Source organism: Dothidotthia symphoricarpi, assembly GCF_010015815.1.
Source record: "Dothidotthia symphoricarpi CBS 119687 unplaced genomic scaffold P153scaffold_14, whole genome shotgun sequence".
Lineage (NCBI taxonomy): Eukaryota > Fungi > Ascomycota > Dothideomycetes > Pleosporales > Dothidotthiaceae > Dothidotthia > Dothidotthia symphoricarpi.
Genome location: NW_022985021.1, coordinates 428,088 through 446,405, shown reverse-complemented (window position 1 = coordinate 446,405; position 18,318 = coordinate 428,088). Strand labels below are relative to the sequence as shown.

General features: G+C 53.7%; 10 protein-coding genes across 10 annotated transcripts; 3 read left to right on the top strand and 7 right to left on the bottom strand.

Moving 5' to 3' along the window:
- Positions 1 to 568: 568 nt before the first annotated feature.
- Positions 569 to 1,577, bottom strand: P153DRAFT_343834 (uncharacterized protein). The gene has a single exon (XM_033666025.1). The coding sequence runs from the start codon at positions 1,531 to 1,533 to the stop codon at positions 640 to 642; it is 894 nt and encodes a 297-aa protein (XP_033522009.1). The 5' UTR covers positions 1,534 to 1,577; the 3' UTR covers positions 569 to 639.
- A 377-nt stretch (positions 1,578 to 1,954) lies between these two features.
- Positions 1,955 to 3,123, bottom strand: P153DRAFT_405808 (uncharacterized protein). The gene is made up of 3 exons (XM_033672022.1): positions 2,989 to 3,123; positions 2,703 to 2,936; positions 1,955 to 2,595 (listed from the first exon to the last, which is right to left on the bottom strand). The coding sequence occupies exons 1-3, from the start codon at positions 3,073 to 3,075 to the stop codon at positions 2,080 to 2,082; spliced, it is 837 nt and encodes a 278-aa protein (XP_033522008.1). The 5' UTR covers positions 3,076 to 3,123; the 3' UTR covers positions 1,955 to 2,079.
- Positions 3,124 to 4,825: 1,702 nt separating this feature from the next.
- On the bottom strand, positions 4,826 to 5,873 carry P153DRAFT_343832 (uncharacterized protein; the record flags this gene model as incomplete). The annotated part of the gene is made up of 4 exons (XM_033666024.1): positions 4,826 to 5,010; positions 5,156 to 5,386; positions 5,444 to 5,566; positions 5,639 to 5,873. The coding sequence occupies 4 exons, from the start codon at positions 5,871 to 5,873 to the stop codon at positions 4,826 to 4,828; spliced, it is 774 nt and encodes a 257-aa protein (XP_033522007.1).
- Positions 5,854 to 6,802, bottom strand: P153DRAFT_52459 (uncharacterized protein). The gene has a single exon (XM_033673256.1). It carries the CDS (start codon positions 6,664 to 6,666, stop codon positions 6,085 to 6,087), a length of 582 nt encoding a protein of 193 aa, XP_033522006.1. The 5' UTR covers positions 6,667 to 6,802; the 3' UTR covers positions 5,854 to 6,084.
- A 14-nt stretch (positions 6,803 to 6,816) lies between these two features.
- P153DRAFT_368205 (uncharacterized protein) lies at positions 6,817 to 7,188 on the top strand. Its single transcript, XM_033668456.1, has one exon. The coding sequence runs from the start codon at positions 6,938 to 6,940 to the stop codon at positions 7,091 to 7,093; it is 156 nt and encodes a 51-aa protein (XP_033522005.1). The 5' UTR covers positions 6,817 to 6,937; the 3' UTR covers positions 7,094 to 7,188.
- Positions 7,189 to 8,504: 1,316 nt separating this feature from the next.
- On the bottom strand, positions 8,505 to 10,168 carry P153DRAFT_368203 (ribonuclease III). The gene has a single exon (XM_033668455.1). It carries the CDS (start codon positions 10,069 to 10,071, stop codon positions 8,839 to 8,841), a length of 1,233 nt encoding a protein of 410 aa, XP_033522004.1. The 5' UTR covers positions 10,072 to 10,168; the 3' UTR covers positions 8,505 to 8,838.
- A 135-nt stretch (positions 10,169 to 10,303) lies between these two features.
- On the top strand, positions 10,304 to 10,648 carry P153DRAFT_260424 (uncharacterized protein; the record flags this gene model as incomplete). The annotated part of the gene is made up of 3 exons (XM_033662828.1): positions 10,304 to 10,326; positions 10,380 to 10,562; positions 10,615 to 10,648. Coding segments are annotated over 3 exons (240 nt in total), but the record flags the coding sequence as incomplete, so codon positions are not given.
- Positions 10,511 to 12,099, bottom strand: P153DRAFT_343826 (PfkB family carbohydrate kinase-like protein). The gene is made up of 5 exons (XM_033666023.1): positions 11,952 to 12,099; positions 11,823 to 11,905; positions 11,513 to 11,773; positions 10,615 to 11,450; positions 10,511 to 10,562 (listed from the first exon to the last, which is right to left on the bottom strand). Exons 2-4 carry the CDS (start codon positions 11,866 to 11,868, stop codon positions 10,726 to 10,728), a joined length of 1,032 nt encoding a protein of 343 aa, XP_033522002.1. The 5' UTR covers positions 11,869 to 11,905; positions 11,952 to 12,099; the 3' UTR covers positions 10,511 to 10,562; positions 10,615 to 10,725.
- A 384-nt stretch (positions 12,100 to 12,483) lies between these two features.
- Positions 12,484 to 14,674, top strand: P153DRAFT_368200 (uncharacterized protein). The gene is made up of 5 exons (XM_033668454.1): positions 12,484 to 12,565; positions 12,718 to 12,967; positions 13,021 to 13,328; positions 13,381 to 13,915; positions 13,977 to 14,674. Exons 1-5 carry the CDS (start codon positions 12,522 to 12,524, stop codon positions 14,406 to 14,408), a joined length of 1,569 nt encoding a protein of 522 aa, XP_033522001.1. The 5' UTR covers positions 12,484 to 12,521; the 3' UTR covers positions 14,409 to 14,674.
- Positions 14,675 to 15,132: 458 nt separating this feature from the next.
- Positions 15,133 to 17,106, bottom strand: P153DRAFT_295146 (kinase-like protein; the record flags this gene model as incomplete). The annotated part of the gene is made up of 1 exon (XM_033664007.1): positions 15,133 to 17,106. One exon carries the CDS (start codon positions 17,104 to 17,106, stop codon positions 15,133 to 15,135), a length of 1,974 nt encoding a protein of 657 aa, XP_033522000.1.
- Between the last annotated feature and the right edge of the window lie 1,212 nt (positions 17,107 to 18,318).

Here is an 18,318-nt window from a genome sequence, read left to right as displayed (position 1 = left end):
CAGCCCTGAAACACTCAGAGAACATTGCTGCACAGTTCCAAACGTCTTGTTGCCATTTTTACTTCAACAATAACGTGGTCTAGACCATGCATGGGGTTTAGAGTGGTGCAAGGTGTTTAATTAGTCGCACGTCTTCAGTTATGAGTATCTCGGAGGCGCATTTACAAGTAAGTATGAGTAGTCTTGAAGCCACAATAGACGATAGGAGTGTGTCGCTTCGACCGCTCCGGGTTGTGTAAATTATGTCGCAGTTTATCGGGTAAAAAACACAGAGGAAAACTCAGCTCTCTCACTGCAATGTGGTGTCTTATGTAAGGTACTTGAATGATTGAGTAAACCCAGCTAAATAGGGTATCAAAATTAAATTTTACTTATTGTATAGTAGTCAAATCACTTACCGCAGTGTATACCACCCAGACGCTGTGCCTCACTGTTGTACAATGCTTCAACGTCAAGCCTTTCAAAGTCACACATAGATTTACAGTAGGCTGTTATGCTCGAGGGGTTTCCTAAACGCACAATTATAATTGAGAATAATTGCTCTATATGATGCGCAGAACTTGTCTTCCACCCATCTCCGTCAGCTCACACCCCTAGATATGCTACAAATATTCTTCTTTTTGACAGTGTCACAGACCCTCACAACTCTGAAAACTCTTTCAAAGGCCCCAAAACCCAACGGTCTCTCACCTCCCTGACCTCGTCTGCAAAGAAATACAATAATGCCCCTGCCAAAGTCACCAATCCTGGCAGTAATACCATCAGCACGACATACTGCACCATTCTCCACCACGCCTTGTCTAAGCTCCCTCGCATTGCTCCGTCCTCATTGAACCTCGGAAACTCTTCGTCTGGTACTTCTTTCCCTAAAAACTCGCATAAGGGCTCCCATCCCGACTCCCATCCCGACTCCGAATCGTCGCTGTCGATTTCCAAGAGCTGAGACGACGCAACAAGGCTGCGCACAGTATTGTAGTGTTTCTCGTACGCAGCTCGTGCTACAGGGTCCCCGTAGTTATTCCCATTATGCACTTCGAAGAGCGAATGCACAAGGCGTATCAACGGTGCCATTTGTGTGATATTCAGAATGCGACAGAGGATGAACAAGTGCCATTCATCAAGACACCAGATACTCTCCCGCATGCTATGTTCCCAGTCTTTGTACTTTCTGTTCGTAAGTATGACTTTGGCCTCGGGATACGCTTCAATAAGCTCTTTTGCAAACATGGCGCCGGGGATGTCGGTCACAACATCGTAGTTAGCAAGGAGTTTGTCGAATTCGGAGCGACCATATGGTGCTAGGTTACGAGGACGGTCAGCAGGTGGGAGGAGAGTCGTATTGATGGCTTCCTGCCAAAGTGCGAGTTCTTCAGGGTTGGTAAGGACTGAGCGCATCTGGTGTGGTGTGTAGCCTAGCTTTCGGAGTGCGGTGGAGATCGATGTTGTTCCCGTGCGGCACATGCCCAGAACGAGGATGCGCATGGGGAGTTTACGCTCGCGCTCGTTGATGTCGATAAGTCGTTGGTGGGCCATGGTGAATTTGGTGCGGAACAGTTTCGGGAGAACGCGATATGAACAGAGACGTATGTGTGAAAAACATAACTGTCATGAGAGATCTGGTGTTGTGTAAGTTAAAGCTGGGGTATTGAGCTAGCGGAACTGCAGGGCCGGGTCGCGGACATGGGTCTGACGGCGTAAGATTCTAGAGATGGTATGTATATACACGATCGAATTTTCTTGGTCTTATCAAACCTTAAAAACGGACTTATAGTTGTACAAAATGCGAGTTACCTGTGCGATAAAACAGATAGGCTAAGAACAGAATATGCAACTTGCCTAGCAGATCATCAGTGTACACCCCTTGGAGTTATTCGTTTGTAATGAAAGATTGGAACATAGCATCCTTATATTTCATGATGATTTGGAATTTGATACGTGCAGGTATTCTACCATTGCTGAGATTGTTTAACACCTCCTAGTATACAGTGTCGAATACATAATCGCTGAACTTGAATGTACTCGGATAATTCCACATCGTGCATATCCCAGCAAGTGTGCAGGACATGAAGAAGCAAAACCTTATGCGGCATTGCACTTATGACCATTGAACCGACATCCTGAACACCGGTGTCCCAGTGGCCTATCCGCGAGCCTCACTTTGAAACCGCGCATAGAAGGGTGATAAATCCGGCACTTGATTCCATCGAACGTGCAGAATGCACACGGCTCCAACGCGTCAACTCCATGTCTGGTGTAATCTATCAAGTGTGCATGAACAAGTTGACCTTGACGAGCGTGGCTGAAGATTTCGAACTTGGCGTTGGCATACTTGGAAGTATCGGGAGGTCCGTTCTCCTTTAACGACTCGAGATCAGCGCAAAACACCCCCTTATCAAAAGGTTCACTAGGACGAGAATAGACCGGTAGGTCTTGTCCTCGTTGATCCGACAAGACAGTGTTGTCCCTACTGAGAGACTTGTTCGTAACGGCTGTAGATTCTGGCTTTTCGCGCTTCACACGAGGAGGAGTCTCAACATCCAGCACGATGGCGTTAGCTTCGCTTGAACCCATGGACTGGGTAGTAGTGATTTTTGACTACACTATGATTAGCTATGTTAGATGACTGTGGTGTAGTCCAAATGATCAATGCGAAATAAACATGGCCCAAGCTGAACCGTTGTGATTTTGTGAGGATGTCTTACAGGTGGGGGTTGCACCTCAGTGCCTTGTCTCAATGTGAAATGCGCAACGATACGAAGCCTGGTGCCGCTCAAAAATGTTGAGTAGAAGTAGTCATGCTTGTCGTAGGAAATCTCGCTGATACGGCCCTCGCACATGTCGTCCGTGAGATCTTCAGTTGCCATGTGAAAATGCACCTCCCATTGCTCTTGAGGGTAGCGGCCGCCGAACTGGGAGATAGCAAACTGGACGAGTTTCTAAGCTTTGTTAGTAGAGCTCACTGCAACATCCAATACGCTGGTAACTCACATCGTGGGTATCACTCCGCGGGACCGTGTAGCTCATTTGTCGAGCATCGCCAAAACTTGTCATAGTGACAGTGGGAAGCGCCATCATTGCATATGGTCTTGTCTTTATGGTGTCAGTTGGTTATCTCAGCGTGCTTTGGTTGTGATAGCCAGAAGGAGTTAAAAGAACTTGCTCCACAAACGCGACTTATTCACCAGTAGCACGCGTAACGCGTAGAACACGCTAGCAACTTGGCAGAAACTTGCATTCACCTCAAACAGAGACAGGAAAGAAATAGGCTGATATGTGAGATAAGATGCGTAGAACCTAGATACGATACACAAGACTAGCCTTGCTATTGCTCACCAGGTGCGGGAGACCTCCCAGACTGAGCACGGCAAACTCATGTCCTTAATCCTGGATAGAGACACTTGAAGTTTTATCAACATCATGTCTGAGTTCATCATTAGCACATATGACGTAGACTCAACTGTAGCCGCACGTTTGTGAAGAGATTGGACTATGTGTCACCCGACAAGGGAATCTGCCCACACAAACAAAGCTATGTATTGTTCTCTACATAGTTATATTCATCCATCAAGAAAGAGTTATGTTGCTCTGGAGACATTACCCCACCGACGCGACTGAGGTAACGGCAACGACCTTTCGAATTTATAATGTCAGGTGCAGGCTCTCATTACTAATCTAAGGAAGGTGCTCGTTAGATAATCAAGGAAATATTCAAACCCTGATGAGAGAAAGCACAGTGATAGACAGTTTGAGCCTACTTATCGTCCGCTTCAGCACATCTGTGCCCGTGTAGTGGCGACCCACAATATCAAACGCGTTCGCATGTACCTCACCAGCAGTCCAGCACACTCTTTCCCCACAAATCACGGTCTTGGAATCACCCTACGGATAGGCGGCACGCACAACTTGGCCTGAAAGATCTCTCTTACCTCAACAGCGTGCGATCCATCCTCAGGCTTCTAGCAAATATATGCTGAAGCGCAAAGACTGGTAAATAGTTATCAACTCACTTCAATCAGCCCACGCTTAAGATCTATGAGATCGTTTTTTTGTACACACGACCAGTCTGGGGCACGAACTTATCACCGATAACGGTATTCAATCTCTCACTAAGAAGAGTTATTTTCAAGAGTGGTGCAATGAACAGTGGACGTGAAACAGACAACACCTTGACTTTCCAAGATTCCGAATGGGACGAGGTACCACATGCATGGATTAATAGACTACTGTTGATTTATTGAGACTTTATATCCAAACCAGCAGATATAAACACATCCGAGAGAGATTAGAGGATATCGTTCCCAGGTTCCTAGGTGATATCGAAGTGCACAGATCGTGAGAGTAGCAGTAAAAACATCAAACAGGTTGAGTTCTATTGACTAACCTTTTGAGCTTGAAATGTCATCACTGAAACCTTCGTAGGGCACTGTCTGTGACGAGTAAAGAGATATGTTTAGTGTAAAGGTGATGATTCATACAATCGCAACGAGCAATACCAACAAAGACCTGATTATTTCGAGAACATATGATAGAGATTGATAACTACTAACTCATCAGAACAACCATGAGTTCATCAATGTGTCAAGGTCACGTGCTCAACCTCTCACTTAGCAGCGAAGTAAAATATCGCTCGTCTCGGCTTGAATTGCGCCAACGAATCGACACCTCATCCGTAATTAGCGCACAACTTTGAACGGTAAACGCCAGTCATAATGCGGATAGTTCATCCAACACCCTCGCATAATTCAAATCAAGCACTCAATTCCTAAAAACGCAGCGGCGCACTAACTACCCACACTCTCCACCCCAACCACTCCATCCCATCCCCTCAAACATCCGCCTCGGGCATAGCATGCATATTCGCCCACTCCTTAACCCCCTCAAAATTCCTACAAACATGCTCCGTCTCATAATCCGGCCAATACCCCTCCCTCCCCTCCTGCTCATGAAAAGTAAAAACATTCACATCCGCAAAACACATGAGATTCAAGCGTAGAATTTCTATGCAGTGATCTATTCCCACACATATTAGCGCGTTGAACAGCAGGGAAAGAAGCAAGAGTGTACATAGACAAGCCCCGTAGATCACGTAACAATGACAGACGATAAGCAAAATACGCAAGCACAGTGACGATAACAAATAAAAGGAGAGACATACCCAAATGCGCCCTAACCTTCTCCCTCGGCTCACTGATATCGCTCCACTCCACCTCCCTGTAATACTCCGGATACGTGCTCATCCGCAACAAATTAAGACAGTGCAGTTGGTGGAACACCTCCAACCCGACGCGGTACCCTGTCTCGCCTGTGCGTGGGTCTGTGACCTGCATTGCGGAGGCGGGTTTGCGCAGCTTGGGGAAGTCTTGGAGGGGGACCATTTGGTCTGGTACTGTGTGGTTGTGCGTTAGAATGGTGTGAGGAAAGGGGGGAGGAGGGGAGGGGGTACGGTAAGCGATGTCCATCCACGCGTTCTCCACCTCGTCCGTTATGCCGACGTATTTCGAGCTGTTTAGGGGGGAGGGGAGGGCGAATTTCCTGGACGTGTGGGACACGATGTGCATTGCTGGCGCTGTTTATCTGTCTATCAGCTTCCGGCTTTCGAGGTTTCTTGACCCATGTTATGCGGCGGTGGGGGACGTACAGTATATGCCAAACTGATCCATTAGCTTTGCTGCCGAGTGCCCAGAGGGGTCTTTTTGCGCCATGATCGTGCACATGAGCGAGAGCATGGAGATTGTGAAGACGAAGAGGTTTAGGAGCGTGAGGATGGCCATTGTGCGCCGCTTTTGGGCGGATTGGAGGAGGTGGGGGGTGGGGAGGAGGGCGGTGGCTTCGTAGTCTGAGGGGGAGGGGGAGGGGGGGTTGAATTTCTCCATATTGGGGAGTTGGATGAGAGGATGATGTTGGGAGGAAGGCAGTTGATCGAGTCTAGAGAAGACGAGATGTATTTTATGATCGGAATGTGGTGTTGGGTCTTTGGTGTGTAGGAAGGATGGGGATGAAAAAGACGCAAGTCGAGTATCTCAACTAAGACGATTGGGAGAAAATCAGTGTCGACAATGAGCGACTTGCCGACAAGATCTACTGCTACAGTTCTAGTGACAAGTCAAGTACCCGCGCAAACCGTGACAGAAAAGCAAGGCACCCACAAGGCAACATCCTTCCACCCGCCAACCCAACCCGCAACACCACCACCACCAAACGCACCACCAAAAAAAACTTGACACACCAACCCCAGCCCACGCACCAATATCTCACCAGTATACCCACCCTCACAAAATCGCGACATGCGCTAGTCCAAGCCCCTCCTCCCGCAACCCCCCACCACTGTTTCACCTCCGCGCCGTAACAAGATCGCCATCTCACACCGAACCTGACACCCTCCTGGAACAGCAACATGCCGAATGGGCCAAAATCGCGCGGGAAAATGGTAATCCAGCTCGACAACATGCAGGGCTGCGGAACGTCCTGCGGATCGCATTTCTGGGTCGCGGGTGCGCGTGGCCAATGAGGTGCGCGCTGTTGTCTCAGGGCCTTGTGAGGGCTGTGGTTGAGGCGATGAATGTTAGCTGGGAGGGGGGGGTGATTGGCGAGTCGAGAGCGCCCGCAATGCGTTGCAGATGGGATTGCTTGTGAGATGCACATCCATAGCGGTTGCGATGGAGTCATGATGCCGTGCCGGGATGGCAGATGCGCTCATACGCCGCGGTCGATGCGATTCAGGCCACGGCGGCTGGATGTCTAGACGGTGTTGTATGCGGAACAAGCTTCTCTTATAAAGGGTATCTTTGTGCCAACTAGAACAGCAGCCATCGTTGAACGAACGCTTTCCTTCTCTACCTTACCTTCTCTTCTCTACTTGACTTCATCGCTTGTTTCTGCTGGCAGATTACCTTCCGTTCATTCCTATATATATCTTTTACGTTAAAACATATTCATCATGAAGTTCACTGTTCTCACTATCCTCGCACTCGGTGCATCGACATCAGCCTATGTCGTGCCCAACACAAAGGTAGCTGTGGAGGACAAGGCGGTAAATGCTGCTCGCATGCCGGTAAGTTCCAGCTATTTCCACATCATGGCCATCTCGTTCTGACTCTGCACAGGCAAGTGGACCAGTCCAAGCTGCTCATCTCGCAGCCGCGCTCCTAGCACGTGACCCAGCACCTCACCACAAAGGCAAGGGAAAAGCGGCCGGTGGCGCCGCAGCGACCGGTGCCGGCGGAGCCGGAGGACTTTCCGCTCTGTTCGGCGGCAACGCACGCCGCCAGGCGGCAGATGATCTCGAAGACGACGACGCGCACTGGGCCGATTTGCACACGCCCGAAGCTGAGGCAGCTGAAGCAGCTCAACTCCAGGCCCGCCACCACAAGGGCAAGGGCAATGCAGCAGCCGCTGCCGGCGGAGCTGGAGGAGCTGGAGGTCTTTCCGCTCTTTTCGGCGGTAACGCACGCCGCCAGGCTGCGGATGATCTTGAGGACGACGACGCGCATTGGGCTGATCTGCACACTCCCGAGGCTGAGGCTTCTGAACTCGAAGCTCGCGACGTTGACCTCTCAGCACGTGAACCCCATCACAAGGGTAAGGGCAATGCGGCAGCTGGTGCTGGTGCTGGCGCGGCTGGTACCGGTGGTCTCGCCGCCCTCTTCGGCAACCAAAAGCGAGACGCCGGAATCGAAGCCCGCCATCACAAGGGCAAAGGCAAAGCAGCCGGCGGTGCAGCCGCAGCCGGCACTGGAGCAACTGGAGCAGCAGGCACCGGCGGTCTCGCCGCTCTCTTCGGCAACCAGAAGAGAGAAGCGGGCATCGAAGCCCGCCACCACAAGGGCAAGGGAAATGCAGCCGCTGCCGGTACTGGAGCGGCTGGTGCAGGCGGAGCTGGAGGTCTTGCCGCCTTGTTCGGCGGAAACTAGAGGGGGTGTTTAACTCTGTGTTTGACTCCGGCAGTACGGGATCTCGCTGCCTGGGTACGGGAGTTTAATCTGGGGGATGTTGGTTGGGAGAGGTGGTGGGTTTTGGGTGACTGGGGGGTGGAGTGTGTTGTGATATGATATGATATGATAGGGAGGATAGTCTGTTGTTTTTATGGATGATCGAATATGATTTTTGCTTGGAATGTGGTACTTGAGATGCGCGTGAAGTCAGTGATGATGTTTTGTTGTGAGCATGTGTGAGGGTTGGGAGGGGTTGATTGATCGGTTGCTGAGGTGTTTGTCTCATCGAGAGATTAGCTAGGGGAGGAGTGTCTCGCTCATCTAGTCGTATATGCACCATACCTGTGGGTTATTAGTATGCAAAGAACAACACTGCCTGTTGACTTGTAAGATATGGACCGGCGTTGGAAGGAAGGTGGGGGATGTTCAAAGGCGAAGTCACGAATGCGCGCTAGTTCCCAGGAGCTAGCGAACGAGCTCCCCAAAACCAAAACCAACCCCATAACCATGAGAGACAGAAAGGTGGCGTGTCATCCGCATCGATGCATCACACATAGTCCCTGATTATTACATAAGGTGGTGATGCATTTCGCATTAGTATCCCAAAATGTTGTCACATACAATACATTGGCGTAGTTGAGATCATACGCACTTTCCCTCCCATCATATCTCGTACACCAGCCCCCTACTCTTCATGCAGCTCTAACCGTTACCGCCTGTCTGTCTGTGTGTGTGTCTGTCCATCATAACGTCTGTCTCTTTTAATGCATTCCACTCCCCTCCAAGCCCAATCAAGAATACAGATTTATCGAAGCAGAACATGGCCCGTACGTGTTCCCCATCTATGCACATACCATACAGGCCCCAAAACTCCATAATCGTAGTTTCGCAACGCCCCCCTCCTTTCTCATGTGATGACCTCACCGCAATCGACCATGTTGGGCCGCCATTTGCTCGTGTCGAGTTCCCCCTCCATGCTGCTCGGCACCGTCACTTCGACGGGCTTGTACAGATACCACCCCTTCAGTGCTGCGGCTGCGGCTCGTGTCCGAGCCTCGTCTAGGGAACTCCCCGCACCTTCGCCCAGCTTGTCTCTCCCGCTGTAGACGCCGACGACGAATACGGGGTGTCTGCTCAGTCGGCCGGTTTCGGAGATCAGGCGGGCAATGGGCGATTCGAAGCCTTCTCGAGCACACAGACGGGACAGATCGCGGGTCGGGGTGCGGAAGTCAAACAGGGTGCTGATGTCGAGATGGCGGCTGAGGAAGTGGTCGCGGAAGAAGCGCTTGACGAGGGGCGAGCCGAGATGGACGTGTAGCGCGCCGATTAACGCGCGGACAAACGACTGTGCTGCCTCCTCGAGCGGGACTGGTGTTTTGGCCAGGGCGTGTGGGCTCGACGGGGCGTTTGTGGAGCCGAATTCGTCCGTGGCCATGATCTTGTGGGTGGTGGTGACGTTCCATTTCCAGGGCACCTGGTGCTTCAGTGCGGCGGGCACGTCCTCGCCCGTCTTGAGGCGCTTGAATTGTAGTAGCCCTGGGTCGACTTCTCCTCCGGGCTCGGCGGCGGCTTCGATGCCCCACTCGCGGGCGACGGTGGCAAGCGCACGCGGGCCGATGTAGGCTTCGACGGCGGCGAAGACGACTTCCATGGGCAGGCGCGGGTAGTGGCTGAGCAGCCACTCGGTGGTGTAGTAGCCCAGCAGGTGGCGGCCGAGGATGGACAGCGAGGCGTTGTTGAAGGCGGGACTGGCGTCGGCGGAGGGGTGGACGAGGGTGCGGGCCAGCGCGGGCAGGGGGAAGCGCGACGGCAGCGAGAGGCGGCTGCGCAGGGCGTGCAGCTTGACGGAGCGCTCGGCGGCGTTGGGGTGTGGCGAGGGCAGCTGTTCGAGGGGCAGCTTCTTCTTCCGGCGTGCGGGCGGTGTTGTCGACGTCTGCTGCAGCGTGGCGGGCACCTCGACCTCCAATGCCTCCGCGTCTGGCGTGGCAGCGACTGTGCTCTGGAACCGCGCCTGTATCCCGTGACTGCGGCGTGTGGCATTATTTGGAAAGTGTGCAGCAGCGTGTGGACACAAGGGCCGGCGAGGCAGCGGGCGGGCCAGCAATTGCGAGGCGCATCGTGGGAGGGGTACCCGCTTCATCAAGGCCACAGTCGAGCAGAGCCGGGGTCGGGGGTTCAGGGGAGGCGGGCGGGCAAGAGGACAGCAGCAATTCCGTTGTCGTCTGCTTCCTGTCGCTATGTGGTGATCGCGACTTGCTCCAAAATTTCCGCGCAGCACGAGCCTTACGTAAGCCCCTCCCCCAAGCTCATCGCCAACCTCACTCCCAGGACATACACACCACCCCCACGAACCCGCACTACCACAACTCACAATGGGTGGCGGAGGAAAGATCCCGTAAGCACTCCCCGCCAATCGCTCACCCGCGCCCTCCTGACGCGCCATGCCAGATACCCCAAGCACGTCTGGTCGCCGTCCGGTGGTTGGTATGCGCAGCCCGCCAACTGGAAGGCCAACACGGCCGTCATGGGCCTAGCCCTCGGCAGCATCGTCGGCATGGTGTGGATGGTCAGCGCGAACCGCGAGTACCGCGACAAGATGCCCGAGCCCCACCGGTTCTTCCCCAGCCGAAAGTACGACCACGACAATGACGCATACGAGTGCATGGAGCTGACCGTGGCGCAGTTGGAGCAAGCAGATCATCGAGCACGAGCGGAAAGTGAAGGAGCAGGGGCAGTAAACGCGACTTGCGAATATGGGGGTCGGAGTGCAAGAGGGGATATCGCAGGGAATATGCTAAGGCTGTACATAACTACCCAGCCGCTTCCTGAATTCTTCCACCCTGTCTTCAACGCGCACCCCGTTCCACGTCTCACCCTGCAGACTGTGACCCAAGACCGGCATACCAACCTGCTCGATGGCAAAGCTCGCCGAAATCGACCCCCAGATCGCTGCTTCGTCGAGATTCTGCAGTCCACCACTCCTCACCAGTCCGACCGCTAATCCACCCAGAAAGCCATTACCCCCGCCTGTGGGATCGACGACTTTCTCGCTGGACTGGTGATACGCAGGTAACCACTTCTGCAGCCCAGGTCGTGCAACATAGCATCCCTCCTTGCCGCATCGTATCACGACCCCGCCTTGGCCATCCGACCCGATGCCAGATTCCAACCACTGCTTACACAGCTTTTCGATCAATCGGTGATTAACACGATCCATACCCCCAAAGAAACCACCCAGTTCTTGGTGATTCGGACTAATAACATCAACATGCTTCAGCGCCTGCAGACAGTTGGGCAGCTCATCAGGCGTGCAGAGATCCGGCACCGGCTCCCAGATAAACAGTGGGCGTTGGTGGGACTCTGTGTTGGAGGACTGAGCGCGTAGAGCGAGTATGTTTTCCACGAGCTCGACGCAGCGTGCGGGTGCGCAGATGAGGTGGAACGATCTACTCCAGAGTAGTGGCGTGTCCACTACATCACGATGGTTGACTCGTAGCTTTGGGGTAAGGTACTTGAACGCTGCGTTTGTCAGTATTCCATCCTCCCAGTCCCTCTCTCTGTGGGGAAAGACGCATACATACCTCGATGTTCATCCTCCCCATACCCATTCCAGCCCCTCGTCGTCAACCGATCAGGCGTCTCGCGAAACACAACCCCAGTGTCCCATGCCGCGACAAATTTGCGCAGTTCAGCGGGAAAGTCGGATCCGCAGTCGACTATCCAGCCTATGGATTTCGATTGAGGGGGTGGAGAGAAGATGCGGGCGCCGAGGGCGGAGTAGGAGCCTGCGCCCCCGACTATGTCTTTTGCTGGGGGCTTTGGGGGCGCGAATTCGATTTCATCTATGGGTGGTGAGGAGTGGGGTGAGATAGTGGGGGATGAGAGGGGTACCGATTATGAACATGCCCAGGGTACAGAATTCGATTGGGGAGGCCATGTTTGCTTGTCTTGTGGGTTTGTTGGAGTGGGATGTTCTGTGTGGATTAGTTTGTGTGTACTGGTAGGTGGTTGATTGCGTACTGTTTACAGCCTATTCATAGAGACCAGTGATGGAAGCAATAAGTTCAAAGTTGATGATTTATCAACACTACTCTCTCGTCAGCATTCTGTTTGGTGCATCACATGTCTCTATTCACAGTGCTGTTGTGGGGACAGTCGAGGGCGATCGTTTGAGAAGAAGTATCACCCCACCACATACAAACAGAAACCCAGCCTCTGAGAGTTACAACAGGTAGTTCAGTCAATCCCAGTTACCAGTGTATGATACGTAACCACCAGACCGATGGTTGAAGGCGATGATTAACAGATTGCTGCATGAGGCGATGCATGGTGGAGCCTCGTCTTGGCACGTAGCTAGACCCTGGACCCTCATGAACCCTCACACTCGATGCTGCGACCAAAGTACTTTGTACCACGCTTGCCATTGCATGTTGTCCTATTTCCACCTATTTCTACTCTATTCTTAGGTTTACTCGAACAAGTGCACACGTTGTACCCAACCTGCAGGCATCCGTCATCTGCCCCTTGCCTCCCCCGAAGCTCCGCTCCACGTACCTTCCCTGCGCGCGCAGCAACTTCCATCCACCCCACATGGCTCAGGGCAACATGAATAATCTAACGACGCTGATCAAGCGGTATGTAGACGACCTCCTCTTTCCCTGGCTCCCCGACATCTCGCCTCCACCCCCGCCCTCATGACAAGCATGGCCCAGGCGCAACACCATCCCCCAGGCCGCCATGAGGGCATTCCCACGTCGGACAAGCTGCTGACGTGCATGGTGCGCAGGCTCGAAGCTGCCACGTCACGGCTGGAAGACATTGCTGGCTCGTCGTACCCCGCGGATGGCAGCGTGCCCAATACTGGAGGGTCGGGTGCTGTCGCCGGCGCACCCACGGCCCCGCGAAGCATTTCTCCTCCCCCGAAGCCGGTCGAGAGCTTGCCGCCGTCGATTGCCGCATTCGACGAGCTTGTGGACGGCGACCTGAAGACATGGTTGGGCTTGAGCACCAAGCTGGGCAGCGTCATCGAGGGCCAGGTATGCGGGGATTGCAGCGTTGCGGGGGAGCACAAGATCTGACGCATGGACAGTCGAAAGCGGTACAGCAGGCCTTTGCAGCGCAGCGAGACTTCCTCTTCATCGCGAACAAGGCGAAGAAGCCCGACGACCGCACCATGCTCGAGCTGCTGAAGGACCTGCAGGCCAGCATGGAGAAGACGGACGAGGTCAAGCAGACCAACCGGGACCCGGAGCTCAAAGACCCGCTGCACATGGTCGCCGACGGTGTGGGTGCATTGGGCTGGATCACGGTTGGCGCGAAGCCCCACGAACACATCACCGAGATGTTCGGCGGCGCGCAGATGTACGGCAACAAGGTGCTTAGGGCGCATCGAGAGAGGTAGGACGACGCACACGACACGCGAAGAGGACTGTACCTGACACGAACACAGCCCGGACAAGACATACGTCGAATGGGTCCAGGCCTACTACAGGCTGTTCAAGGCCCTCGCCGAGTACGCAAAGACGCACCACGCCTTCGGTGTTGCATGGAACACCAACGGCATCGACGCAAAGGAGGCCGCCAAGCAGGTTGCAAGTGCCCACTCGTCCTCTCCAGCGTCGAGCATCCCACCACCTCCGCCTGGCGGTGTCCCTCCCCCGCCGGGTCCTCCCCCGCCACCAGGCCTTCCTCCGCCACCTGGTGCTGCACCCGCGCCCAAGAAGTCAGCCGCCGACATGAACGCCGTCTTCGATGCCCTCAACCAGGGCGAGGGGGTCACGAGGGGCCTGAAGAAGGTCGACGCAAGCCAGATGACGCATAAGAACCCGTCACTGCGAGCAAACGACCGCGTCCCCACACGCAGCGACAGCAGCAGTTCAATGCGAGGCAAGAGCCCAGCGCCGCCCGGCAAGAAGCCCAAGCCAGACAGCATGCGGACTAAGAAGCCGCCCAAGAAGGAGCTCGACGGCAACAAGTGGATAGTAGTACGTTCTGCCACCCATCACTTTTCAAAAAAGAAAATCAATATTAATATGTACATGACAGGAGAACTTCGAAGGCCCCACGGAAATGCTCGAAATCGACGCCGAAATCAACCACTCGATCCTCATCTCCCGCTGCAAAAACACTACCATCCGCATCAACGGAAAAGCAAACGCCATCTCCCTCGACAACTCGTCGCGCACCTCCCTCATCATTGACTCGCTGGTTAGCTCCGTCGACGTCATCAAGTGCCCTAACTTCGCCCTGCAGGTCGTCGGCACGCTGCCCACTGTTCTCCTTGATCAGGTCGATGGCGCGACGGTTTATCTGTCCAAGGATAGTCTGAATACGGAGATCTTTACGAGCAAGTGCTCGAGTATCAATATTAATCTGCCCACCGAGGAGGATTATGTGGAGAATCCGGTGCCGGAGCAGTTGAGGAGTTTTGTACGCGGTGGGAGGCTGGTTAGTGAGATTGTGGAACATGCTGGTTAGGTTGGGAAGGAGGGGTTGGGTGGATTGGAGGTTGGCAGTTGAGATGGCTTGTATCCGTAAAAGTCTTGGGTGCTGGTTGGTGTATGAGTTGTCTGGATTGAATGGATGCAAGGAGACTGACATCTTCCCTTTACCCGTGTTTCTGTGTGTTGATGTGTTGATGTGTTGTGTATTGTGTGTTAGATCGTGCTGTGTTGTATAGTATCTATCTACCCGATGGATCTTATCTCTCTACCTTATTGTAATGGAATAGACTTGCTGGCCCGTATACGAACGGGCAAAACGCAAGGCACTCGAGATGGATAGCTGGATTGTAAATCACCTCGGAGTCACTCATTCACTCACTCACTGTATTCCACTTCTTCCCACCTCTCCTCTTCCATCCCCCCTTCTTCTTTTGCACCCACCTCGTCTTAATCATCTCATCGCATCTTACTAGTAGACACGCTAAGAGCTGAGTATGGAGATGAATATGAATATGAATATATATATTGAATAGGGGGTCGCAGAAAGGGGGTATCAGAGGACCGCCGACCCGGGTGCTATATAACGAACTAACTGACTGGCTGACTGACTATGTGACTGGCTAAAGACTAGATGGATCCATCTTGCAAGACTTCCTGCTATGTGTGTTGCGCCCGAGTGTCACCTCGGAGCAATTGAGCACACCATGCGTGATCGTATCGTTGACGCGGTAAACCAAGCGTGACGATCCGACTACCCACTACCACCCCCCCGCGGGCTCAAGCCTGCGCGACTGCTGCTGAAAGTACCCATCAAAGACGCTGAGTTCCGGTTTGCGCATCGAGTCCGCGATACGCTCGGGTCCGATATCGATCAGCGCCGCCGTCGTCGTGGTCGATGTATTCGCACCCATCGAGACAGCAACCTGCCCCGCATATCCGCCGCCGTCGAGACTGCGTCTGCGGGCTCCCGCGACCTTACCGGCGCCGCCCAGACTAGCGAGCATGTGGCTCATTTTGATCCGCTCCTTGGGGCGGGGCAGCAGCATCTTCTCAATGATGCTGAGCCATTCTGCTTCGGCTTTGAGCTGGCGCATACGCCGGCCAGAGCCGATGTTGCCGTTGCGCAGCCCGGAGGTGCTAGCGGCGTGCAGGCGATTGCGCCAGCTGGCGACGCGGTCGAGGTGTGCGTGGAAAGATGCGTCTTGGGAGGAGCCTGCGCGGTACTGGGCGAAGCTTGCTACGGATTGGTTTTGAGCGACTGTCATCATGGAGAGGAGGACGCAGCCGAGGGAGAAGACGTCGGCCATGCGCTTGCCGCGGGAGACGATTGCTTCGGGCGCCGCGTAGATGTAGGCTTGGTCTTGGAAGTAGGTCTGCAGTTGGTCGAGGCGCTGCGATGTGGCTATGGTGGGGCTGAAGTTGTCGCTGCTGTGGCCGATTTCGAAGGGCGCGAAGAAGATTCGGGGGCCGTCGATTAGGATCTTGCGCGGTCGGATGCCACGGTGGCATATTGATTGGGAGTGGAGGTATTCAAGGGCTGAGGCCAGGTCGTGCATCCAGTCTACTAGTACCTTTGAGCGGCTCGAATCGTGGCCTGGCAGTGCTAGATACTCGTCTAAGCTGTACTGGGCTGTGTCTGTGGCGATGCCGATGTGACTTGGCTGTGCGTACGAGCAGAGTATCTTAGCGATGTTTTTGTGTTCGTACTGCTGGAATTTCTTGATCTGTTCCAACACGGCAGCCTTTTGAGAAGGCCGCGTGGTGATGAAGCGCTTTCGTACCAGAATGCGGTCATCATTGCTGCCCAACACTCGAACTTTGTCTACACTCTTCTCAGAGTTTCTAGACGTTCGGATAAGCCCAACATGCTGCAGCGGAACAGTCTCGCGTACTGCAAAATCTACATGGCCTCCGGTTAATGGGAGCTCCTTCGATGTGGCTCGCCATTGCTCCGACACAAGCTTACGGGCATCTGCCACGATGCCTTGAAGACGGTCCTCGGGAAATGGTAAACTTTCATCTCTGAGATCGAAAAATGCTGCCTGTCTCCACGAAGACACATCGTCACACACAAAAAGAAGGATGGCGACTCTCGGATTGGACAGTGTCCATTGCCAAATTTTCTTGACCAGCCCGCCGTCCCACCCCTGCTTGCGACACAGTTCGTAGAACCAGCCGGACAGCGACTGGCCCTGTGAAGATAAAACAGAAGTGTTGATGAACCCGTTTACTAACGGTGTGAGAGGTACCACAGGTTGTCGGTACGGATTTGGGGAGCCTGGAAAGGCAGACATTAAAGGGCCTGGATACTCAAAACTCTTGTACGAGTCTCCAGATGATGAAAGCGCGGGCGATAATGGCGCAAATCCTGCTACAACATTGTATGGTCTTATGGGTTGCGGCGCTACGGGTGTAGTCGACCGACTTACATGCTCTGGGGTACGGTTTGGACTGTCTCGGGGCGACGAACCAGCTGACTGTGTTGAGGTTGTTGAGTTTGAATCTGGACTCGCGACGATGTTGGACCATGGATTGTTGTTTATCGTGGTCGGTGTAGTAGTTCTGCTAGTGCTCGAAGCGGATGAGGCCGTGGGGGAGGTCGGTCCTCGATTCGCGTACCACGCAGCTTCTTCATGCAGGTTGACCATCGACACGGTATGTGAGAGGCTGTATTGGGGTTTAGGGTAATCCACCGCTGGTTTGCCCCATGGGGAGTTTGTGCTTTGATGCATATCTGCAAAGCTGAAAAGGCGTTGTTTGGAGTGAACACAGTAGAGCCAACGAAGATTGGAGGATATAGTGTGTAGGACAGAATGTCCGTTGGAGACGAAAGAGCACAGCAGCCGGTGAACTAGTTTTAATATGACTTAAGCATAGACGTAAAAAGCACTCGGAATAGAGCAGCGTAGCGCGACGAGGAGCGTGGGAGGCAGCGATTGAGGAAGTTTGGGTCCAGGAGCCCCAGTCTATGAAAGAAGTACCACAGTAATTACGGAAGATACAGAGCGGTCGTGCATCCAACAACAACACAGAGGCCTTTGATGTGCTGGCATCCATTCGCCTGCATTTCAAACCGCATTAGTAGAGCGTGACGAGAGGAGCAAAGGCCCTCGGTATGTGTGTTAGGCACATATTGGGCATAAGCGCACCCTTCAGGATTAGTCGCATGCACGCGAACGTGGCGACCTCAGAGTCGCTTCATTCGAGGAGACATAAATTGTGCATCTGTTCGCAGCCAGACGAAATCGTATGGTGCCAGATCATCCAGGATGCTCCTCTGTAGCGCGCGATCCGTCCCGAAAGAGCAGGTGTCGTTCCAAGCGCTTCCGAAGCGCTGCAGGAGGCTGTGGAATTACTGCAGGACCACCGGCTGTGTATTTTGAGCACACATGAGAACGCAGGACCGTCCTGCTTCAAAGGAGCCGGACTTCGCAGTTGGAAGATGCCGGGACGGTGTTGTTGCGTGGTGATACCAGAGTGCCAGATCAGAGTCTACGCCACTCACTCACCGTATCTTCCGGGAGACCCAAAACCCCACCGGGGATCTTCTCACCCCTGGCACGGCTTCAGATGACGGCCAAGTCAGTCTCGGCACCGAAGGCTTTTGGATATCGGGCACGCGACAGTCGTACAGTCCTTCGTCTGGCCAGAAATCAGGCCCAGCGATACGCCTTCGAGGGCCGTGCCATGAACCGGGAGTGGCAGCAGCTTATGATTACGCACATCGTGCCTATTTCCGAGACACCACAACGTCGAACACCGCCCGTCACATGAGGCGTTGGTTGTCGCCGCAGTGGCGCAACCGTGATGGAATGGAAGAGACATGATGGGGTCCATGGAGGGGTCACAGAATCGCAACGGCTCGGTAACTAAAGTGCGCTCATTGGCCAGCCATCACGTAACGCAACTCCCAGAGTTTCGGGACATCAGAGCCTCAACGTCAA

Coding starts and splice junctions, on each gene's coding strand:
- P153DRAFT_343834 (XM_033666025.1), bottom strand. CDS start 1,533: ATGGCCCACCAACGACTTATCGACATCAACGAGCGCGAGCGTAAACTC.
- P153DRAFT_405808 (XM_033672022.1), bottom strand. CDS start 3,075: ATGATGGCGCTTCCCACTGTCACTATGACAAGTTTTGGCGATGCTCGA. Junction 2,937..2,988: donor CGCGGAGTGATACCCACGAT/GTGAGTTACCAG, acceptor AACAAAGCTTAG/AAACTCGTCCAGTTTGCTAT. Junction 2,596..2,702: donor CTGAGGTGCAACCCCCACCT/GTAAGACATCCT, acceptor ATCATAGTGTAG/TCAAAAATCACTACTACCCA.
- P153DRAFT_52459 (XM_033673256.1), bottom strand. CDS start 6,666: ATGACTCCATCGCAACCGCTATGGATGTGCATCTCACAAGCAATCCCA.
- P153DRAFT_368205 (XM_033668456.1), top strand. CDS start 6,938: ATGAAGTTCACTGTTCTCACTATCCTCGCACTCGGTGCATCGACATCA.
- P153DRAFT_368203 (XM_033668455.1), bottom strand. CDS start 10,071: ATGAAGCGGGTACCCCTCCCACGATGCGCCTCGCAATTGCTGGCCCGC.
- P153DRAFT_343826 (XM_033666023.1), bottom strand. CDS start 11,868: ATGGCCTCCCCAATCGAATTCTGTACCCTGGGCATGTTCATAATCG. Junction 11,774..11,822: donor CCTGGGCATGTTCATAATCG/GTACCCCTCTCA, acceptor CACCACCCATAG/ATGAAATCGAATTCGCGCCC. Junction 11,451..11,512: donor TGGGGAGGATGAACATCGAG/GTATGTATGCGT, acceptor TGACAAACGCAG/CGTTCAAGTACCTTACCCCA.
- P153DRAFT_368200 (XM_033668454.1), top strand. CDS start 12,522: ATGGCTCAGGGCAACATGAATAATCTAACGACGCTGATCAAGCG. Junction 12,566..12,717: donor CTAACGACGCTGATCAAGCG/GTATGTAGACGA, acceptor CATGGTGCGCAG/GCTCGAAGCTGCCACGTCAC. Junction 12,968..13,020: donor GCAGCGTCATCGAGGGCCAG/GTATGCGGGGAT, acceptor ACGCATGGACAG/TCGAAAGCGGTACAGCAGGC.